At 49.7% G+C, this 15,261-nt stretch overlaps 1 protein-coding gene across 1 annotated transcript; it reads right to left on the bottom strand.

The window, feature by feature from the left end:
• Positions 1–110: 110 nt before the first annotated feature.
• Positions 111–15,024, bottom strand: TRPV6 (transient receptor potential cation channel subfamily V member 6). The gene is made up of 15 exons (XM_079785781.1): positions 14,700–15,024; positions 6,479–6,576; positions 6,196–6,318; positions 5,614–5,751; positions 5,263–5,361; positions 4,938–5,113; positions 4,288–4,434; positions 3,992–4,204; positions 3,441–3,527; positions 3,275–3,351; positions 2,875–3,040; positions 2,463–2,529; positions 1,826–2,094; positions 703–809; positions 111–488 (listed from the first exon to the last, which is right to left on the bottom strand). The coding sequence occupies exons 1-15, from the start codon at positions 14,945–14,947 to the stop codon at positions 212–214; spliced, it is 2,292 nt and encodes a 763-aa protein (XP_079641907.1). The 5' UTR covers positions 14,948–15,024; the 3' UTR covers positions 111–211.
• Positions 15,025–15,261: the final 237 nt, after the last annotated feature.

Here is a 15,261-nt window from a genome sequence, read left to right as displayed (position 1 = left end):
CTCCATTAAAGCCCAAAACAGGGCACCAGCCACCTCCCAGCTTTGTTTGCTCCAGAGCCCAGTGAGGAATAGAGGCCTGGGCACAGGGATTCCCAACTATTCTACTCCTTTCCCCCTTGACCTGGGAGGTTAGACCTCTAGGTATTTTTGGTTTTGCAATGTTCCCAGGAACATGAAAGCAACTGCTAGGAACCTAAGCAAGAACACATGCTCAGATCTGATATTCAAAGCCCTCCTCTTCCAGACCCCTGTTGACCGCCCCCATCAATTCTGTCTTCAGGGTCCCTTGCCGAAGTTTCTCCCAGTTGGTGCTGCTGCGGGAAGTGCTTCGAGACACCGAGGGGGTAGGAAGGGACAAGTTGGGGCCAGAGGAGTGACGTGGTTGGAGTTTTTCTGAATCCTTGTCCAAGTCATCGGATCCCCGGTTGTAGAAGGCCCGTGCATAGTGCCGGGCTCGCTGCTGGTAGAAGTCCTGCTTGTCTTCCACCCTGGGAAGGACGGATGACTTGAGAGGTGGCCAAGGGCCACGGGCTAGATCTGCTGGTCTCCTGTGCACATCCCACCCCACCATGATGGGCCTTTTCCTTGTCTGCTGCTGGTGTGGCAGGTGGTCCCAGCCCCTTAGCAGCTAGGCCATGGGGACTAGCAAGGGCACAGGACCCCTGAGATCACAAGAATGCCAAGCCCCTCACTGTCACTCACCGGAGGAACCAGCGGTCTCCCAGCCCGTAATCTCCCCCAAAGATCCCCGAGCGAGGCCACAGGCAGCGAGGCAACTTCCGCTCCAGCATCACGGTGGTGGCCACAACCTGCATGTGGGGGCAGGGGAAGTAGGAAGAGGCTGGGTGTAGACTGAGATGAAGTGTAGGGATAAGGGAAGATGCTAGGCAGAGGGATGACAGTTAAGCAGCAGCTAGGAAACTCAGGAACTCTGGTTTCCTAGAAGACAAACAGCACTCTTAAGCTGAGGATAGTGATGTCAGCTTTGTCAATGGGACATGAGCCTCACAGTTCTATGCCTAGTGACCTGGCACCATGCCGATGTTGCAAGGGGTTGGTAACTTTGCTCCAAGAATAATGGGAAGGTGAGCAAAGCAAGGATACAGGATATTTTGACCCTATAGACATATAGGCCATTTATGAATGCAAACATCCTACTGAGACATCTAATATCAGTACATTTGCCTGGAAAAAAATATTTTCCTGAGAAAACCTCATTTAGCCACTTCATTTTTCTTATAAACTCTATTTTCTACACAGCACCATTAAATGCTATCCAATTTTCAGGATTTCCATTTTTATTTTGTGGAAATTATTTTTGTTGAGATAAATTATTTTTTGCATAAATTTTAAAGTGATGATTTGATTCATTTAATGGCCTCTTGTCCCCATCATGATGCTCTGAAGATATTTTCTGCTACTACAAGGGGGTTTTTGTGGCATTATTTTTAACATGTCAAATTTTCCTGGGTCAAATTTTGAAGACTGAAATACTGCCAAAAGGATGGAATACTCCAGTTTTTATTCAGTAGCAAAATTTGCAGAATGCCATTTTAGCCACTATTAGCTTTATTCTTTAATTTTTATTGTTTTAGAAAATGCATGTTTTAATTTTTGAGCAAACTGTGAGGAATTCTTTCCAGTTATTTCAGTATTGCTCAATGGTATTGCTAATCTAGTTCTACTATACACTGCATTATTCTGTGTACTGTGCAAAAACTACCCAAACATGTGGGGTCAAAATATCCTGCTTCTATCTGAATTTGGCCTGGTCTTTGTGAAGGAATTACTTGGCACTAACCCTCCCAGCCACTAGGGGACTCACCTGAGCTCTCCAGAGCTCATCCCGCTCATGAGCCACCCTCCAGTGAGTGTCGCCCATCATGGCAATAAGGAGGTTGAGCATGAGCAGTGTTGCAATGATGGCAAAGGCAGCATAGGTGATGCTGTACATGAAGGGCAGATCCACGTCATAGTTGGCAGGGCCATCGATGATGGTGAGGAACATCTCAAAGGTGCTGAACAGTGCCATGGGGTAATTGTAGAAATGGCCCAGCTCATCGGGGTTCTCTGTCTGGAAGATGATATAGAAGGCTGCTCCACCCAAGGGGGGTGAGAGTTACCATGGTTAGAGTAACCATGGACATGACCAAACTCATCCAGCTCTTCTCTGCCCATTTCCCTCATCTCCATAGCACCATCCCAGCCCTTCATCACTCCATACTTTGGGTTCATAGATTGCCATATTTTCCATATGGCTTATCCTCCTGATCCCAAGAGCCAACTCTCCCGAACCCTCCCAGTTTTCCCTCATCTCCGAAGGATGTCCCATCCTCAGACACCATGGCCCCACTTACCTCCACTGCCTCCTACCTTTCCCCAAGTTTATCCCAGCAGTTCTGTGTTCTCGAAAATCCTCCAATCTCCCCCTCCCATGTTCCCCTTCTGAACAGATGATTTACCTGAGGTAAAGCCCAGGATGACCACAGCCATCAGCCAGCAGAATCTCATCAAGTCACCAAAAATCATCTAGAGAGGGAAGGGAGAACATCACACCTGTCACTTGAGCCACTGCTCCTCCCATGCTCGAACAGGATCTAACTGAAAATTCTCATAGCTCCACCCTATAAGACAGGACTGGCAGACTATGGTTGTAGGCCAGATCTGTTTGGCCTATTTTAGTATGGCCCTTGAGCTAAGAATAGTTTTTATATTTTTAAAGATTTGGGGGGGGGGGAGGAAAAGAATATACAACAGAAACCATAATGTGGCTCACAGTGCCCGAGATATTATCTATTATCTTGCTCTTGACAGAAATGTTTGCAGCCTCTTCCCTAGGACCTTTTTCTAGGAAGCGTGAAGGTAGACACAAACCTTCTGGATCATGATGGTGAAGGGGCCCAGCATCTGGAATCCTCGGGCGAAGTACATGACATTGCACCACCCCAGCACCAGGGCGAAGGACATGGGCACCACCTCCCCACTGGTGTTGGTGAGCCTCATCACCATGGTCACCAGCACCATGAAGGCATAGGTGATGCTGGGGGGAGAGCAGAGATGTGATGAGTGGGATTATCCTGGGAACCCAAGTGCAAGAGTGTGACTGAGACAGGACCCACACACTCAGATTCAGTCTTTGCAAGCTCAATACACAGGGTCACACACATCACTTATGAGGGCTCTGTGGGGTTAAGGTTCTGTAGGGGTCAGGAATCCAGGAGGTAAAACTGGAGCCCTAGTGAGGGAAGGGATGGGAGTGAGGAAGGAGACTCACATGAGGACATGGAATGGCCCCCCAAGGATGGTATGTCCAAAGAATTGAGTGACCCCCACCCTGAAGATGTCTGGAATCTAGAGAAACACAAAGGCACTTATTGGCCAGGGCTCAGGCTAGAACCTTGGATCAGACAGTCCCACCCCAGACCGAGTCCACACCATACCTCTACAATCAGAATGAACACAGCTCCAATGACAGTTATCAGTTCCCCCACCAAACGGATAGCATCCTGGGGGGTTACATAGGCCTCCTGAGGAGAGAAACATGGTCAGTACTCAGGGTTTTCATGCATCTGCCCTGCCTACTCCTGGTCAGAAGTCAAAGTCCCTTGTTTGATTTTTCCTTTAAAAAATATATTTTTTTAAATTGACTTTTAGAGAAAGGAAGGGTGAGAGAGAGAGAAACATCGATTTGAGAGCAAACCATCAATTTGGGCATGTTCACTGACCAGGAATTGAACTGGCAACCTTTCAGTGCACAGGGATGATGTCCAACCAAGTGAGCCAGTGCTTCATTCTTTTTAACCTGTTTGACTAGCTCCAACTCCACTCTGAGTGTATGTGTGTTTCTGCATGTGTGTATTTTGAGTTTGTGTCTATGTGTTTGAGACATGGGTGAGGAGAAAAGTGTGAGTTATAGGACAAGTGATAACAAGTCTGAGAAAGGGGAGAGAATGGATCCTGCCCAGAAACTCAGTTGCTTCTAGTGTGCCACCTGAAGGAGCTTCTGCTGCAGGAGGGTGTTGTCCCTGGGCTGTGTGCGGTTATCAGTCCTGGGCTTCAGGGGGCGGTAGATGCAGCACATGGTGAAGCAGATGATATAGAGCACATACAAGGCACCCAGCAGGCAAAAGTAGGGCCGCCCGTATCTCTTCCACTTGAGGCTCACCAGCTCCTTCACTGGTGTCTGGTCCAGGATCTGGCGAGCCTGCAGCAGGAATAGAACAGAACAAGTGGCTCTGAGATTCTGATGTCCCTCCCCAGCAGCTCTCTGACCTGAACTCTTATTACCTCCCGCTTCTTGGTGGTGACAATAAGTTCCAGCAGTGATGGCTCATCTCCCGAGGAATCGATCTCTGTGAGATCATAGAGGGTATAGGTTGTCAACCCAAATGTCCCCTGGCTGTGCTTCCACTTCTGCATCAGATGATTGAACATCTGGGGGAGAGGAGACACAGAGTCAAGAGGAACTGGTAAAGGGGAGGGTCACAGAGTGGGAGTGAGGAGCAGGTCCAGGAGAACAGCATCCCTGGAAAGGATGGCTGCTCTTCAGTCAATGATCACAGCCTTTGGGGCAGAAAGACCCATGTTTATGCTGACCCCTGGATTGCTTTCTGACCCCCTAGATTGCTTTACTCCCTCTAGAACTTGGGAAGAGGTGAGAATCTAGAGGACTGCTGCCTGTAGACTGGAAGTGTGGGTGGAGGTGGGCATTACAAACCACCATAGCGTGGGATCTAGACTATAGCTTCCAACACTCAGAAAAGAGATAGTGGGCAAGAAAGGATCAGGAACAAGGGAGATGGGCTGAGCAAACAATTCCAACCTGAAAATGGGAGCTAGGTAGCAAGAATGAATGTTTACATCTATTTCCTCAAAGGGCTAGAGGTATAGAATGGGGTCATTAGAAGGACACCATGGGGTTGGAGGGTGTCCCTCACCACAGTGTTGCCCTCCACTCCAGCCAGCTTGAAGGGGGTGAGACCCTGGTGATTGGGCACAAGGTCCAGGGACTGCAGGTGGTCCCCACGCCCATCATAGGACAGCAGCAGGTTGTACATCTGGCAGGCAAAGGTCTTGTTGGGCTGCAAGACGAGGATGTGCAACACTGTGTTTCCTGGGGAGGACACCAGTATCATGTGGCTACTGGCCCCTAGTCCCCGACGGTCCCCATGCCCACCCCACAGTGGGCCTGACCATTGTCCCAGACCCTACTCTCCCATCCCCTTCCTGTTCCCCAGATCCTTTCCACACTCCAGTGCTTACCCAGAGAGTCCTGGGCCCGGATGTTAGCTCCATGTTCAATGAGCAGACGCACGATCTCCTCACTGCCCACGCAGGCAGCAAAGGACAAAGGGTGCTCCCCTGGGGAGACAGAGGGCTCCATGGCATGAGTGCAGGCTGGGATGGGCACCTCCCCAGTGACTGCCTGTTCCTTCACACAGCTCAGCTCTGGACTTGGGGACACTTGTCAGCAGAACCAGAGGCAGGGATGGTGCAGAGGCCCAGGGAGAATGGGCTCTGGCCTTAAGCCCTATAAGGGCTAACCCCAGTCCACCACCACCCCTCAGGCACAGAGCTCTCCTCATCCCATCCTCCCCTGGCTCTGGTTCTCACCAAAGTAGATATGGTTGTGGGGGCTGAGGTGGAAAGCTGTGCCTGTAGCTCTGGCAGAGACGCTGGCCCCGTGGGCGAGCAGGGCTCGTACCAAGTTCACATTCTGGTTCATGATGGCCACATGCAGTGCAGTCTGACCTGGTTCAGAGAGAGCCCTCAGTCATGGGGTCTGTCCCCAGGATTGTGTAGGGTCATGTGTAGATAAGGATGGGCCTGATCATTGTCCCAGCCACTCCTCTCCCACTCCCTTCCTGTTTCCCAGGTTCTATACCATATCTACACATGATCCTGTACTAGGGCAGCCTGGGGGGTAGAGACAGGGAGCCTTGGGTCAGGCAAGGTTCCCAGGGTATCCAGCTGTTGCCCCCTTTTCCCCATTCTCTAGCTCTCTCCATTTTTGGGAGTTGGTGGTCTAATACCATGCCATGAGGATGACAAGGCAGAAGGGAAATGGAAAAAGGAATAGAGAGTAGTGGGGCTCAGGTTCCCTCTTTGGTTTCCCCAAATTATCCATCACAGAGTCTGACTTGAAATATCCAACAGGTCTCCCCTTCCCTCCATCCCTGGCCCCTGGTTCCTCACCCTCATACAGCTCAGATGTCATGGGTTCCAAAACCAGTTCTGGGGCAGCCTCCATCAGCACCATGGCGGCCTCCAGGTTGTCATAGAGGGCCGCTATGTGCAGCGCTGTCTCCCCCATGGCTCCTGAACAGAAAGAAGAGGCATGGGGCTTCTAAGGGCAGTGGAATGGGAACAATAGTGACTTAGGGGCCCACAACAGAAGGTCCTGGGCTATCCTGGGGAGCCACTCACACGCAGCTGACCTAGAAAGAGCGGGGTGCTGAGGGCTCTGTTCCTTTCTTACCTCTTTGGTGCACCTCACAGGCCTGATACTTGAGCAGCTTGTTGAGAGTCTGGACATCATTCTCTTTGGCAGCTAGAAGGAAAGGACTCTCCAAGATCCTACAAGGGAATGGGATCAGAAAGGTATCAACAGTGAACATGCCCAGTGGTGGCGTGATAGATAGATGAGGACTTTGCTTGATTGTATATAAACACATGGACCTCCGTGGCAATGAACCCCAAAGTTCCTGATGCAGGGAAGTGAGGCCTCTGGAGTGCAGAGTTGCCTGATCTCTTTTTTTTTTTTCCCCTGATCAGTTAGTTATCCCACAAATCAGTGACTGGTTTCTACATCCACCCCCACCACCACCCCGACCCCTGCTAGGTTGCGGGCACCAGAATGTGTGTGCATAGCAGACATGGAGGGGAGGAGCTCTACTTAGGCACTCGCTCACCTCCTGAACTATTGACTTCTGAAACAACCCTGATTCAGCCCTCACTGAGTGTCCTGAGATGACCCTCCATGATAAGCCTTGTTTTCAAGGACAAGGAATACAAGGCATTCCTCCCTCTTGTTTGTGGAGGAAGTAAACACACAGAGGTTAGCAGGTTTTCTCCTGTTGCATAGTGCTCTGCTTTCTGGACCTTCTCAGCGAAGCCCTTTGATCCTGGCTCTTCCCTCCCTGTACCAGCATCTTTAGGGCTCAACCCAAAAGGAATAGTGTAGCCTTTTTATTTTCCTGGCCCCTAAGTCAGATTATAGTCTCTTCCTACTTCCTATCTATTTCTCACTTGTTTTAAGCAAAAATCATCTCTGACTCCTCAAATCCTCTCTTGAATTTAATTCCTACAATTAACTCAAAAACATCTTTTTAAAAAATTTTTTTATTAAAACTTACTTCAACTAAGACACTTGGGACCCCTTTCATTCAATTTCTCTCTCGGCCCAGAGCCATGGGGTCTTTCAATGGAAGCAAATGAAATAACCATGTTTATTCAGAGATGGCCAATTATGTGACAAAGAGAGCCAGAAAGGTGCTCACACACCTGGTGGTGGCAGGAAACCCACTCCAGTGCTGGGGGTAGGAGAGCAATGGGAGAGGAGGAATGAGCCCCAGACACATCTCCCAGAAGGCTAGCCTCAGCCCCCTCATGCCACATAGGCAGCTCCCTGGCCCTGCCAATTCATCATCTCATTCAATCTCCACCAACTCATCCTGTCTGCTCTTCATTAATTTATGTCCTCATTCTCTAGCCCAAGATTAGCAAAGTACTCTCCTAACTAGTCTCCCCACACCCCATTTACCCCCAGTTTATCTTTTTTGATACTGCCAAGATACTCTCTTTAAATGGCAAATGCAATCACAGCTTACAAAAGTTCAATAGGTCTTTAAATGCCCAAGGAGAAGGGACCCTTTACAGTTTCTAGGCAACAATTTTCCATGCTCTTTTCCTTCCACTTACATCTACCCAGCATTTTGGGCTCACCACCTGTGCCATGCCCTGCTCTCACCTGACATGTACCCCCGACCCTGATAATTGTCTCTTCCATGTTGCTAGAATAAGTGCCCAGCCTACAGTAGCCATCCCCACTCTCTGTAGAATGAGTGAATAAGGAGCAGTGCTAAAAGATGGTTTGACCTCACTGTCCCTTCTTATTATCTTTACTAGAGGCCCAGTGTATGAAATTCATGCACTGAATTTGGGGCGGGGGGGTGTCCCTCAGCCCAGCCTGCACCCTCTCTACAGGGATCAGGCCTAAACTGGCAGTTGGACATCCCTCTTATAATCTGGGACTGCTGGCTCCCAACTGCTCGCCTGCCTGCCAGCCTGATCACCCCCAAACCACTCCCCTGCCAGCCTGATCAACACCTAACTGCTCCCCTGAAGGCCTGTTCACCCCCAACTGCCCTCCCCTGCAGACCTGGTCCCCCCAACTGCTCTCCCCTGCCAACCTGGTAACCCCAACTGCCCTCCCCTGCAGGCCTGGTTGCCCCCAACTGCCCTCTCTTGCAGGCCTGGTCCCTCTCAACTGCCCTCCCCTACTGGCCTGGTCGCTCACAACTATCCTCCCCTGCAAGCCCTCTTGTGGTGGCCATCTTTGACCACATGGGGGTGGCCATCCTGTGTGAGGGCATGAGGGTCAATTTGCATATTACCTCTTTATTATATAGGATTGGCCATCCCCATGCCAACTTTATGCTAACATATAATCTAAGCAAAATAAATAAATAAATAGTATTCTCGGTATGCAAACAGTTGCAAAACAAGTTTGCTATACTCTCCTTCACCACATCCACTACCTTCTCAACAATTTGGCCAAACCCCTCCTCTATAGATATACTAGAGTCAGCACTATGCAGGCACCAAATGGTCTCCCAGGAAGGTTTTCACTCTCTTCAGGCCTTACCTCCACTTAGCATGTGTGTTATAATTAGTATCTATCTCTTCCTCTGTACTAGGGGTCTTGAAGACAGTTACCAGTCACTTTCTCATCTCTGTATTCTTTCCCTGGCATCCTCCAATTAGCTTCTAGTTTTGTGTCTGGCTTTGACTAAATGTGTAGAAAGTTAACAGCAAAGCTAGAGCTGGGTCCCAGTGCTCTTCTTACCCAAGTTCCAGCTTTATCATAGCTCCCTACCTTTTAGGGTATGTATGGGGAGGCTAGTTAGTGGTAGGCCCAAATATATATATTTCTTTTGCTCCCTACACATCTCTGAAGCCAGTAAAAAACCTCCATAAACATCCTCTGTGTTCATTTCCTTGCCTCTGCTGACGGTCCTACTGGGCCTGGGAAAGTCAAAGAGTGACTGTCCGACACAGGCTTGCCAGGTCTACCATGTAAAAATATGCGATGCTCAGTTCAATTTGAATTTTAGACACACAACAAATAATTTTTAATGTAAGTTTGTCCCATGCAATATTTGTGACAAACTTATATGAACAACATATTATCTGAAATTGCAATTTAACTCATTGTCCTGGACTTATCTGGCAAGCACAGTCAGACCACACTCTGCGTGAAGAACCGGCTTAGAACCCAACCCAGCAGGGTTTGTAGAGAACTGGCTTCCTCTGGTTGGCAAACTCTAGAATCCGGCAAAAAGCCTGTCAGCCTGTCAATGGTTCTGAGGGAATCAGGCAAAGCCGTTACTTGCAATAGCATCACAGGACCACCAGGGGACAGCAGAGAAAGCCCTTGCTCACATTCTTGACAGGAAGGGGGTCCCCCAAAACACCTGACTATCCTTGGATCCCATAAAAAAGACGCAAAAGCAGACCCATCCAAAGATTCTTATGCCTGAAACACTGGTCATTTCTTTAATAGCAATCCAGCCCAGAAGTTTAGATCTGGAGCAAACTCTACACATCTTTACCAGATAGCTGCCAGACACATCCCCAGGGCAGGAAGAGGAGGAGATACGGAAGTATCTTCCCATTTGAATGGTTAGATTATACTCTCTCCCTTCCAGGGGAAAATGTCACTTTGTTTAGCAGAATACTTCACAATACTACTGGAATCCCCTAGTTACAAACAGTAATTTAGAGCAAGGGTTCTCAAACAGGGGTGATCCCCCGATCCCTCCCCAAGGAACCTGGCAATGTCTGGAGACATTTTTGATTGATGCAACTGGGGAAGGAGGTACTATTTTCTTTTGGTGGTTGGAGGATGGAATGTTGTTAAGCATCTTATATAAGCAGCTTACCATAATAAAGTATTTTCCTGCCCGTCATGTCAACAGTGCCAGTGTAGAGAAACCCCAACTTAGAGGTATAATTATTCATAAGCCATCTTTTAAAGAGAATGCTTCACATTCAAAAGGATGAGAAATGGCCTATGCATACATGTTTTCTCACACATCATTAAACAAAAAGGTGAAGAACCTTCTCTAAACAGAGAAGAACCTTCAGTGTTCATTGCCACTGATTAAGTAGCAACAAAAAATTATAGAGAAAATCTGCAATTATGACCATATGAAAGGTATCTGCAGGACTTAGAATGTTTTATTTTGTGGGACAGTTATTTATCAAATGGATAAATAGTTCTACATTAGACTGGTGCAAACCCTATTACAAGGTCTCTGGCATACAACCTAGCACATTCTTCATAAACAAATCACAGATCTCTCCCTCGGGGTTCCCTCCAGCCACCAAATGAGAATCTGCCACTTCTCCTAGTTCCCACCACTTGTGCTCTTCCCCTTCATTCTTGAACATGTGTGTATGTGTCTACCTGTGTGTGTGTGCATGCTCGTGTGTACGCAGGCTGCACAGGTGGAGTTTTGTATTGGGATGCTGGGAAACAAGGCAGGATCAAGAGCATCTGCAGGAGAATTCAGATCAGGATTTTAGAGCAGGGTAGTCCCTAGAAAACTAGTTTAATCTGTTCATTCAACAGATGGAGAAAGAGGCCTGGAGTCTGAGGTGACTTGTCCTAACAAGTCAGAGGCAGAGCTGGGACGAGCGCCCTATTTGTCATTTCTCTGTCCCCATTCTCAGTGTTAATCAGCATTTGAAATGGGATTAGAAGAGGCACAAGGGACTTTATGGACCTGCCTGGGTTTCACTGGTTTTGCCACAAGAACCCTCTCACAGGAGGCACGGGAGGCTGTCATTTGGGAAGGGCAGGGCACAGACAACACGGTGGCTCAGAGTTCAGTTCCAGAATGAATATGGTTCTGACAGGAGGAAATTGACAGCCCCTCTAAGTTCCTGCCATCACGGGAGGTGCTCTTTTACTGTGTGGATTTTATCACAATAATTCCATATGTCAAATGTGCTTTTCAGCTTCCAAAGCAGCGTCTCGCTTATGATCCCTCTTGCTCCTTACAGCCCTGCCACACAGTCTGAACAATGCTCTCACTTTTCAGTAAAGGAAACTGAGGCAGCAGAGCCAAATCATGGCTGGAAGATCACACAGAGTTAAAGGCAGAATGCTTCACCAAGAACCTAGCCTTAGGCGCTCACCACTAAATTATGTGGTTCTTCAAGTTTTATGACTCTTCCCGGGGGAGGGGGGCAGCCCAGAGCAGTGACCACAGATGAAGGAAACTGCAGCCACATATGGGGAGTAGACACACACTGACCACTCATGGGTCACCTCCCTCTAGGTCAAGTTCCTGACAACGGAATGAGGTTCAAAGCTTCCAGGAAAGTGGCTGTTTCCAGACTTGGAGTCGGGCCACCTTTCTATCTGCCAGAACTCCATCAAGCATGTCAGTAGCCCCGAGTGCCTGCGAGGACGCATGTGCGTGTGTTTACTGAGGCAGGGAGTCCGGAAATGCTGCTGGGAAGTCCCAGGGCTTGCTTTTCATGGACACGTCAGTTCACATATATTTACAGGTGACTATCTAAACAGAGAAGAACCTTCAGTGTTCATTGCCTTCCCGAAAACTAGTGGGAGGGAGACTGTGCCAGCAAGGGGGCCAGGTGTAAGGGTTAGGTTAGACAGCCTCTGGAGGCTGCCCAGCACACCCCACACCAGCTGAAATCAGACACCACAGCGTCCTCCTCTATGCTCCATGGCACTGTCCACACCCTTTTTAGAAGCTCACCAAGCATTGACAAGTAGATGCATATTGATGTATTTCACCCATGAGAATCTGAGCTCCCAGAGAGCAGGGAAGGAGCCATGTTCATTTTCTAAAAATATAGCAGAGTAGTTTCTGCTCAATGAATGTTAAGGGCACTGAACATCAGGAAAGTCAACTTAAGGCCCAGGGAGAGAGAGTTCAGGAGAAAGGGGAGAGTTCAGCTTGGATGGCAATGACAGGGATTCACCCAGAGTGGGCTGCATGACTGAGATACAAGAAAAGTCCACCGTGCCCAGCTGGTGCAGTTCAGTGGTTGAGCGTTGACCTAAGAACCAGGAGCTCACAGTTCAATTTCCGGTCAGGACACATGCCCGGGTTGCAGGCTCGATCTCCAGTGAGGGACGTGCAGGAGGCAGCCAATCAGTGATTCTCTCTCATCATTGATGTTTCTATCACACTCCCTCTTCCTTCCTCTCTGAAATCAATAAAAATATTTTTAAAAAAGCCCACTGAGAAGAATGCCGGGTTCCCCATCATCCTGGAGAGACCAGAAAGCCCTCCCTCCTCAATGGATGGTGCTACACCCTGTGGAATCCCCCCAGTCCCCTCTGAGCCCTGGGCACAAATCCCTAAGGTCACTGCTTGCTTTCTCTGGGCCTGCCTCCTTCACAGGGGATAAAGCCCTCCCTCCCATAGTGAGATCGGGGACTCTGAGATAAGATGGGTGCTGGTAACATTTTTGGCTACTTTCTTCCATCAGTGCACCCCCTGACCTGACTAAATTGTCCTCGTGTCCATGGATGTCTGGTATTTATCTAATTACCTGCATCTCCCCTTAGGCTAGGTGACTGCACTGCCTCATCCTCTCCCCTTCCTGGTTATTTCAGGGCCACCCAGAGGACAGTCAATAAAACTCCTGGCTCCTGGTTGGGAAGAAGAGGGCCAAGGATCTGTAGAATGGGGCAGGGAGATCAGGAATGGAGGGGAACCCCTCAAAGTGGTGACATCAGACCTTTGTAGTCTGAGACACAGGAGGAGGCCCCCAGATGGTCTTAAGAAGAAATAGAACAGAGAGGACAGGTGGAAGCAGCCCACGCGCAGGCAGGCTGTGGTCCTTCAGAGACTCTGTCTGCGCCTCGCTTGGGCGCACAGGGAACTTCCGCCACTCCTTCCCAAACCCCAGGCCTTTCTGCGCTCTGTGTCTGGCTCCCAGCCCTGGGGTCCTAAGAGTGGGAAGGGGATGAGTGGGACCAGTGATGGCCTCGTCTGCAACAACAACACCATTCTGTTGCCTCAAGATGTCATCAGCCAAACATGTGCTCAGCCCCAACTCTCCCAGGCCTGGGGGACAGAGGTGGGCGGTTGATGTGAGAGATGGGAAGCCAAAACTGGGGAAAAAAGGGGCGCAGAATCCTTGAGCTAAAGAAGAAAACTCACAGGGGCTCTATGTGACCTCTTAGCCTTCTCCCTCCTAGTCAGGCTCAGGCAAGCCCCTCCATTGGCATATGGACACAAAAAGTTTATGCTTTCCCCTATGAATAGACATATTATCTGCCTTCTTCGGAGCCCAGGGAAACCCCAACAGGAGGATTTCCTTCAGGCATGCTACTGCCTGGGTGGGGTGATCCAGGAGTCTTTGGAAGGAGACTATACACTGGGATGGCTTCAAGCTTCCTCCATGTCCCCTGCTCCCAACTCTAAACTGCCAGGGATGATGGGTGGGGACATTTTCAGAGGCTGGAAGCAACAAGTAAAATTTCTTTAGGGCTCCAACTCTAGAGCCTCTCAAATGCCACAATCTGGATGAGGGAGTGGGTGAGCATGGGTCCTAAGTATATTTTATCCAGTTTCCAGCACCCTCTCCCCCAATAGAGAATCATGGATTCTAGGCTAGGTCCCAGCTGTTCATCTTCAGACTCTCCCATCAATGGCTGATGCAGTTAATGCACAGGAATGATAACCATGATCACATTTTGGCTTTTTGGGGGGTTCCTAGGGTCTGCAGATCCTCTCATTCATTCATTCCCACATGCCTACATATGTGTGCTATATGTATCTGCCTGAGAGACTGTTCAAGGGGCAGGGAGTAGAGGTATGAGGCATTGCTCTGACCCACCGGCACACCTCTAGTGGATGTCACAATCTCTCCAAGACCCAGCAAGTTGCCTGGCCATTAGGAAAGTACAGTGGACCCTTGAACACCGTGGGTTTGAACTATGAGGATCCATCTATAATCAGATTTTTTCCCAATGGATTTTTTTTTTCATTCAATTGATAAGCACAGCTCAATTGACCCTGGCAGCTGAAACCCACTCAACGGTCAATTGGTGGTTGAGAATCCTTGTATGTGGAGGGCTGACATCAGTTATTCATGGCTTTTTGGCTGCACCCTTCAGCTCCCCTAACCCCCACATCGTTTAAGCATCAGCTGCACTCCCAAGAAGCTGCATAACTGACTGGGATCTTACAGATAGTGAGACCTGTGTGCACGCCAGCCCTCCTCTTCCACCTGGAGCCCTGGGGCCCCGCAGGCCAAGACTCTTGAGACAAAATGCTCCCAAGGGGCCAGGCGTGGAGTACAGTCTGTCCAGAAGAGGTGCCAAACAAAGACGGAGAAGGAGGAGGGGGAGGGTGGTTGAGGAAAGGGGAAGGAGGTGAGGGACACCTTGGCAGGGGGTGGGGGGGTGGCAGCAGCAGGTGGAGGCTTACCTCTTCTGCTGCAGCAGGTTCTGCTCATCTCGGCTCTGAGCCCAGGACTCCTGTCTCTGGAACCATCTGCAGAACTTTCTCCACAGGCAGAGAATGGGGCCTGTCTTCTTGGGCAGTGGCAACCCCATGTCCTGTAGGACAGGCTCCTTGTAGGGCTGAGGCAGAGACCAGACCCCGACTGAACTCCGCCTTGGGGCCACATTGGTCTCCCCAAGGGCCGGTCTGCCCTCTCCCTGCAGAGGCCCCATCTCCTACCTCCCTGGCCCGCACAGGAGTCTCGGGGAGGCGCCCCAGCCAGACTGCAGAGGGCTCTGAGTTTGTTACTCTTGGCAGAGCTGGGACTCCCTCATTGGGCTCCTCAGGCAGGAGCTCCTCAAAGCGCAAACTCCCTCCCTCCTCCCAAATTACCTGAGATTTAAAGAGACAGGCCAGCAGCCCTGCCTGCCACCTGGGGCCTTGCGTAAACTCCTTCACCTTGGTCTGGCTCCCTCCCCCCAGGCCAGTCCAGGGAAGGGAGCCCTTCTTAGAGACTGGAGAGATCTCCCTTGGACTTTGGGACACC

Source organism: Cnephaeus nilssonii (assembly GCF_951640355.1).
Source record: "Cnephaeus nilssonii genome assembly, chromosome: 12".
NCBI lineage: Eukaryota > Metazoa > Chordata > Mammalia > Chiroptera > Vespertilionidae > Cnephaeus > Cnephaeus nilssonii.
The sequence above is the reverse complement of the archived record's forward strand: the minus strand, read 5'-3'. Positions and strand labels throughout refer to the sequence as shown.